At 34.2% G+C, this 8,397-nt stretch overlaps 1 protein-coding gene across 1 annotated transcript in view; it reads right to left on the bottom strand.

Annotated features, from left to right (window-relative positions):
- Positions 1-1,005: 1,005 nt before the first annotated feature.
- The window catches only part of LOC126178664 (G-protein coupled receptor 143-like), a 124,780-nt gene continuing 117,388 nt past the window's right edge, over positions 1,006-8,397 (bottom strand). The window contains exon 6 of the mRNA XM_049924550.1: positions 1,006-2,453. Within this exon, the coding sequence (XP_049780507.1) occupies positions 2,178-2,453 (276 nt within the window). The 3' untranslated portion in view covers positions 1,006-2,177. The remainder of the gene's footprint in view (positions 2,454-8,397) is intronic.

The following is an 8,397-nucleotide window of genomic DNA, read 5'->3' as shown; positions in this document are numbered from 1 at the left end:
ATAATGTGACTATATTCTCGGCACTGTTTGGGTGATACTCTTCCAAAAGCCCAATGATGTATCTCCAGACACACAGATTCTACACATTAATCTGAACATTCATTTTGATCCACTTATTTGTAAGCCTTCTAAAGCACTGTTGGACACTGTTTCTGATACTACATTACCTAAGGCTTTCAAATCAGTATCCATTTCATCTTCTGTTACAGTAGCAGGCAGTCCTCAGAGTGCTCTTTCCAACTATCTGCTTTCAAATTTGATTTTAATAGTGGCATTCCTCTTTCACTCATAGCTGTATCATCAATAAAATGGAAATATTCTCAAAATCTATCAGCTATCTGCCACTACTTTCTTACATTCTATGTACTATTCAACACACTGTTGCACTCAATAAAAATTTTACAGTATCTTCACATTCTTTTGCTAAAAAAATTATAGTTATGGCATTTTTCTCACTGTTAAACAGTGATGCACCACTCACTTCTTCCTCCAGTCATGCCTTTTCCGTTTTTGTTTCTCACTCATGTCACATTAACATCATTTTTATCTGATCTCAATAACTTGTCTTTTATCAGTTCCACATGTCCCTGTTTCTCTTGTTCTCCCACATCTCCTCTCGTATTCATTGCTGCCGTGGCCCACAGCTTTAATTTTCTTCCCTGAAAAATATCTCTGTTGTTTTACTCTTCACAAACAAATAATATAAACTATTTTTTTCTGCCATAGCTATTACTGTTTTTACAGTGTGAGATACCATACTTAATACAACACATATTGTAAAATCTGCCATAATGATTGTATGATAAGTAAGGAGAATGCCTACTTAGCTGTAATATTGCTGGGATAAAAAAATGTGTCTATGGAATCACAGTTTGTGATTTCACACTCAGTTTTGTTTCTCTTTTCATACGAGAACGAGGCTCTTGTGAGCCAAGATTAATATTTCAATGTAGTTAGTGAAAACAGAATGTGGATAATAAGAAATTTCTGAGCTATACGTCTAGAAAATCACAAATGAAAGGAATGCTGTCATTAAGGTGTAGTTTTTATAAAAACTTAAACTGAAAACATTACATAATTGTACAGCTAAAATACACAGTGTATACATCATAAGTGCACAAACAGAACCTGATAGCACACAAAGTAAAACAGGTCAGAAACCTAAGCAGGCACGAAAATGTAGGAGATCTGATTATTATTTTATACACCTCATTTAAAGAGTGTAACACACCAGGTATGATGACAATTTACATAGTATTAATGGAACAGAAAGTGGAAGCAAATAAAAATTGTGGAATGTGTTGCCTGATTTACAAATCTATATAAAAGAACAACACTACAGTAGTTTAAAGCTATTACACAATTACAAGGAAATTGTTTCTTTAAAAATGGAAACACTACTCTTGCTATACCATGAATTTAAAAGACATAATTTACTGTATAAATGGTATAACAATACAAAAATACACTGTAAAAAATCTGCCATTGATTAAACATCTTTGCATCAAAGGCACATATTTCAAATTATGTACCCTGTCTCTCTCTCTCTCTCTCTCTCTCTCTCTCTCTCTCTCTCTCTCTCTCTCTCTCTCTCCCCCCCCCCCCCCCCAATCCCTCAAAACACATAAAAACAAACAAACACACACACACACACACGAAAAAGTACTGATACAGCAGTATAAGAAATTGTTTCAGCTGGTTGAACACCATATGACACAAATCTTTACGGAAAACATTGACCAGGTATGTTCTGAAAGCTGTAAGATGTCACTTGGTGTTGGAGTCATACAGAAGATTAATGGCATCTAACATTGCTTTTCTGCTTAAAAGTTTGTTAGGTTATATACATTATGTAAAAATAGTACCAAATTTTCCAGTAAAATACATCTAAAACATTTCAATTAAAATGTTGTAAAAATTGTACCATATAAATATCACGAGTATTAGTGTAGCTTACAAGGAGCTATGAGATTCTTTCATTTCCTAACTTTGATTGCCATCCAAAAATCTGAGATAAAAATGCAGCACGAATTGCACTCTTCTCACCTGAAAGTATCATCACATAAGTCTATGTCTATGTAATGAAGCAGCAATTCTAGATATTGCTTTTGTTACAGTTTGGTACAAGACCCATAAAGCGAAAATATTTAAGCACAATTTTCTTCACTAAATCAACTTCATGTACTACTGGCACTGTAACTGGCAGTACTGCTGATGGAATTTCCATTGACACTGCGATTCGTGAGATATTCCTGGCTAAGTAATAGGGGTGTCACTTCACCTGGACCAGCCAGACCATTCCATGATGCGCTCGGGCTTAAGTTTGGTGGAGATGGTGTATAGGTAGGTAATGGCTGGGACCATGGCATCTGCAGTTGTTCTCTGGCTCCACCTGAAGACCACCGCCGATAGACGAGACTGTTGAATAATGCTTGGAGTGGATTTGCAACAGCCTACAAAAAAATCACCACTCTTTTATTGCAATATCAATCTACACACACACACACACACACACACACACACACACACACACATTCCTATTCTAAAATCTCATTCAAAATATTTTTATTAAATTATATAATAAAGAATTTAAGAATAATTATATGATAAACAGGATTAAAGTGTTTTTCATTTAATTTTGTTTTATTCATAATTAAAATGAGTATACTGGAACTGGATTCACTGAGACCATTCACCACAATGCCATAGCTGCTTTTTGTTATTTACATCTCTTTCAAATCTGTGAAAACTAACACGGGTAAAACAAGTGCACCATTTAGCTTCTAAATCCATTTAGCCCATGACCACTCCCCCTCCCCCACCTCCAAATTCTTTATGAGCCACTACTGAAAACATTTCTGTTTTGCTTTATCTACATGTGAAATTCATTGCGCTGTCCACCAAGTCCCTTGAACTCGGTACCTTCTTTCTAACTAGGTAAGTACCACAGCTCAATCAGCTCAAAAAGAATACAGAATACGGATGTTCCACTTCCTATCAAGGTTATTTATCTGTACAATTGATGTTTGAAAGTTAACAAATCTATAGAGTACAGTAGCACAAGTTGCCGGAGAAACAATACCATGCAGCAGGCAATTAAAACTGAAAGTTTCACAAGAGGCAAAAATGAGGTATTATTTGGCAAAAAGCTAAATATCTGCTTGACAAAATATATGTTAACACATGCAGTACTTAGGTATACATTAGGTGGAAAGTGGCTCAAAGTGACATTACTAATAATGTTGTCTTTCACAATTCATGGATGCCAATTGAAATCATGTAGATGCAAGTTTTTATTAGACTGATGTTTCTAGAGTAGCATTTGCATAAATAATTCAAAATAAAATCATTAGTTTCACTATGAATTCACAATTACAAAAATGTTGTGCATGTGTTATTTTGCCCAGTGGGGCAAAATGACACATCTTTTCTCTTGGTAGATTTATTCCTTTATTTTTTCTATTAAATTTTGAGCAAAAGCATAAATTATAGTAATAACATACATTATACATTAATTAAGTGTTAGAACAGTAACCTCAACAAAATAACAATGTCCATTAGTAAAATATACCAAAATTTATGGCAAATTATTTCCAGGAACTTAGAAACTTACAATGTAATTTCTAATAGCTTTTTTATAAACAGACACACTGCATAATGTCTTTTTTTATAAACAGACACACTGCATTTCAGCAACTGACACTGCATTTCAGCAATTGATAAGGTATGTGATGGAGTAGTAAAAAAGCAACAAAGTCCTGTGTCATTTTTCCCTCTTCAGCACAAGCATAATATTTGGCCATAAACTCAAAAACTAACAAACAAACAATAAATATATTTTTAAAGACTTAACTTTACAAGATCTCCCCCTTGATAGTAAATCTTCCACAGAAACAATCAAAACCAGACAATTTTGAAAATATTCTAACAGAAATAACGGTTTTGTTGACTTTGAAAATAGCTCCCTACATCCCACCTCACCAAATGGAAGCAAGCAAATATTAATCATTTGTGGGAAAAATGCAGCCTGCACAAGCAACCAAGTAAATCAAAGACTATGATCTTAACAACTGTCAAATTTAGCAAAAAAAGTCACAATGTCATTTGAACTTCTATGTCATTTTGGGCCACTTTCCCCTATTATATTTTTAGAGAACGAAAATCCTACTGCAAAAATCAAAATGACTTCTTCAAACAGAAATACTGTGAATTCAGCTCACTCTTCTTATCCATGTCATTCAGAGTGCCAACAACATTGGCAGACTGGTTGACATCATCTTCCTCGACTTCTGGAACTACACTGCTGTTTAATGCACACTGCTGTTTAATTAACAAAATATAAGCTCACCGAGTATCAGATCAAATTAGTGATTTGATTCTGGGCTGCTATGCAAACAGAAAAAAATTGACTGGTGTAATTCCAGGAGTATGACAAGGAAGTGTAATAGGGCTGTTACTATTTATGATTCATATTAACGATCCAGTGCATAAAATAGGAGGCTCCATAAGGCCTTGTATTCACAGAGGACGATGTTTTCTATAGGAAGGTTGCAAAGCTAGTGCACTGTAGCAAAATGCGGGAAGACCAGCATACAATTGCTGATTGGTGTACAGACAGCCATTTGCACCTGAAATAAACATTATGGAAATAAATATTATGGAAATAAATATTATGGAAATAAATATGATGCAGTGTACAGAAACAGGCAATGGATCCACTGCTGTTTGATTATGTTATTAGTGACAAATCACTAGAATCGCTAACTGCCATGGATTACCTATGAGTAACCATTTGGAATGACCTAAACTAGAATGACCACATAAAACAAATTGTAGGAAAAGCATAAGCCAAGTTGAGATTCATTGCAATTTTACAGAAATGTAATTCATCCAAAAAATGACTTATAAAACATTGGTTTGATCAATTCTTCAGTAATATTCATCAGTCTGAAACCGTTACAAACATGGGTTAATAGAAGAGAGAGGGAGAAGATTCAACAAGAGCGGTGTGTTCCATCGCAGGATTATTTAGTTGGAATGGGAGCATTAAGAACATACTCAACAAACTCCACTGGCATACACTGTATGAGTGGCATTGTGCAACACTGAGAGAGGTTTAATGTTAAAATTCTGAGAGTATATATTTTACGAAGAGTCAAACGTGCATTACTTCTTCCCATATATCTCCTGTGAAATGATAAAAATTAGAAAAGTATGCAAACTAGAATTCATTTAGAGGTTTAACTGCAATCTTCTTTTCACAAGCTACTCATAAATGGAACAGGAAAGGGAGGAAATAATAGTTATGTCAGAAGTATCCTGCATGTAATAGAGCAGTGTAGAACTGCCCTACTTGTTGTCATGCCATACCTGACATCAATACTATTTTTTTTTCTGGCCTTGTTTTGTTAATAATACCTATACAGTACTTATTCAGAACTTCTCATTTTTTATTTAAGCAATGATTCTTAAATCTTTATTATTCACTGCGTAAGTTCCTTTTTATTAATGACTATAATACAGTTAGCTCACCAAACATTTTATTTAGAAAAATTATTTGTGATTAACTATACCTACAAACCTGTTAATGGTGAAATTTTTGATGAGTAAATAGCTCATTTGAAAGTCCTCATTCTACTCTTTAGAGAAAACATTTTACTTTACCCAAAATCTTTATATTTCAAAGGTTGTTCATATTCAATTTTTTTTATTTTTATTTTCTTTTTCTTCTTCGCGGATGGATCACTTAGGACCACGCGTAATCAACATTTGTTGGCCTTCCTTTTCGCCCAGTATTCCTTCATAAACAACAAATGGGCTAGCTTTCGTTGCGCAGACCATGTATGTCGGTTAGTTTTTCTCTCTTCTTCCTCAAAACCCCGTGTGTTTGTGATTTTTCTGATTTCATTTCTATCATGTAGATTTGGAGACCCTAATTCTCTCAGGTCTTTTTCCGTCTGTTTGTACCAGTTTGGTCTTGTAGTTTTGTTCTTTAAAAATGTATGGACTTTGTGTGTTAACCTGTTTGAGTCCATTCTTTCTAAGTGCCCCATGAATTGGATTCTTCTCATGCGCATTGTGTCTGTTATTTTGGAGATATTTTTATATATTTCTGCATTGGGTTTTGGATAATGTACCCCATCTTTAGTTCTTGGTCCTAGAATTTTCCTCATTATCATACGTTCTTTTACTTCTAATTCCTCTTTTAGTGTTCTGTGTTGAAGGTTTAGTGTCTCAGATGCGTAGAGAGCTTCGGGTCTAATTACTGTTGTATAGTGTCGTATTTTGCAGTTCCACGAGAGACTCTTTTTGTTGTAAATGTTTTTCGTTAACTGAAATGCCATCTCCATTTTCTGGACTCTTGATCTGACAAATTTCTTTTCATTACAATTTTCTGCAATCCATTCACCTAAATATTTAAATTCTTTTCCTCGAGAGATGTAGTTATTACCAATTTTGAGATCAGAAGGTGCATCTTTGACGTCAGTCATAAATTTTGTTTTTTCAAATGAAATTTGTAGTCCTATTTTAGCTGCCTGTTCTTGTAATAATTGTAGCTGTTTCTGTGCATTGGTAATGTCTTGTGCAATCAGTGCCATGTCATCAGCAAATGCTAAACAGTGTAATTCTATGCCCTTATGTCTTGGTCCCAGTCTGTGTGCTGGTGCACCTGCTTCTTTCCATTCTCTAACAACGTTTTCAAGAGCACAATTGACAAGCACTGGGGACAGTACATCCCCTTGTCGTACTCCTGTGTCTATTTCAAATTCTGTGCTCAATTCTCCCATAAATTTTACTTTAGATTTGGTCTCCGTGAGTGTTTCTTTTATGATGTTTGTTGTCTTTTGATCTAGTCCAAATTCTGCTAATACTTCAAAAAGGAATTCTCGGTCTATACTGTCATATGCTTTTTTAAAGTCGACAAATGTGATGACATAACTTTTGTTTGAAGTACTATGTAAATATTTCATTGAGTTTTTCAAGTTAAGGATTTGTTCTATGCAAGATCGACCTTTTCTGAACCCACCTTGGTATTCGCCTAGTTCTGAATCCAGCTGAGGTTCTGCGTGGTTTAGTAGGGCTTTAGACAGAATTTTGTATGTTACTGACAATAAAGAGATTCCACGATAGTTGTTGGGGTCTGTTTTACTTCCTTTTTTGTACAGAGGATGTATGATTGCAGTCTTCCAATCTGTGGGGATTTTTTCAGTTTTCCAGTTTTGTATTTTTATTTTATTTTTATTATTTTTTTTTCTGGGTAGTTTCAATCTCAAATTGTGATTATTTCTAAAGTTCAGCAGGCTATCATAGTTTTGTAGAATGGATTTTTTGATTACAAATATGTCTGCTTTCATTAGAATAACTTATTAATTTGTTATATTTAAAAAGAAAGATGATGAGACTTACCAAACAAAAGCGCTGACAGGTCGATAGACACACAAACAAACACAAACATACAGTTTGTTTGTGTGTCTATCGACCTGCCAGCGCTTTTGTTTGGTAAGTCTCATCATCTTTCTTTTTAAATATATTTTTCCCACGTGGAATGTTTCCCTCTATTATATTCATATTATTAATTTGTTAATTATTCAGATTAGAAAACTCTACAATCTTGAAATCTGACTGGCAAATTTTCAGACTCTCCCACATAATACTATCGTTGATTTGATAATTTTCTAATGCTACAGCAATTATTTAAACAAGCTTACTTCTTTGCCTTTTGTATCTTTGTGTCCTCTAATTCTGCTGTCTTTTATGTTAATATACAAAATGTAATAACAAACAACAATTTTTAATTTTACATACATCTATAAATAGACACGATATACAAAGACTAAGACAGTGCCCAATAGTCAATTTATAAACATTATGTAACTGTCAGTCTGTGATTAAATACCAAAATATCTACATCATGTGCTGACTCGTAGTCAGCTTGTACCTACAGATATGAATCAATCTCTCTTTAGTCATCAACATGTATATTTTGAGACCGAATAGTGAAAATTATAGTGTTAATATGTCACTAAGAACTGTGTGATGTGTTGCTAATCAGTGTAGGTCAGAAATCTTGTCCATATGCTTAGACTATCACTTCTGACAAGGCTGATTATCAAGCAGGGATCATCAACTAAAAACATAAATGAATAGACAGAAAATTAATTACTGCACTGTTGTGTACTTTATGTGACATATTTTCATCAGATCCTTCAAGCAGTTGGAAGACGACCATCACTGATCCACAATGAAGCTACTGAACACTTGATACGTTGTGGCCAAGCTTACAGTCATCAGATGGCTTCAGGAAAATGTCGTCCAGATGTACAAACCTTTCTCTCATGTGAAACGAGTCAATTTTACAATTAAAATTTATGTACGGAGTAGGAGCTGTCAAACAGA

Source organism: Schistocerca cancellata, chromosome 1 (genome assembly GCF_023864275.1).
Source record: "Schistocerca cancellata isolate TAMUIC-IGC-003103 chromosome 1, iqSchCanc2.1, whole genome shotgun sequence".
In the NCBI taxonomy this organism is placed as follows: domain Eukaryota; kingdom Metazoa; phylum Arthropoda; class Insecta; order Orthoptera; family Acrididae; genus Schistocerca; species Schistocerca cancellata.
Note: the sequence above shows the minus strand (reverse complement) of the source record. Positions and strands in the feature narration are given on the sequence as shown.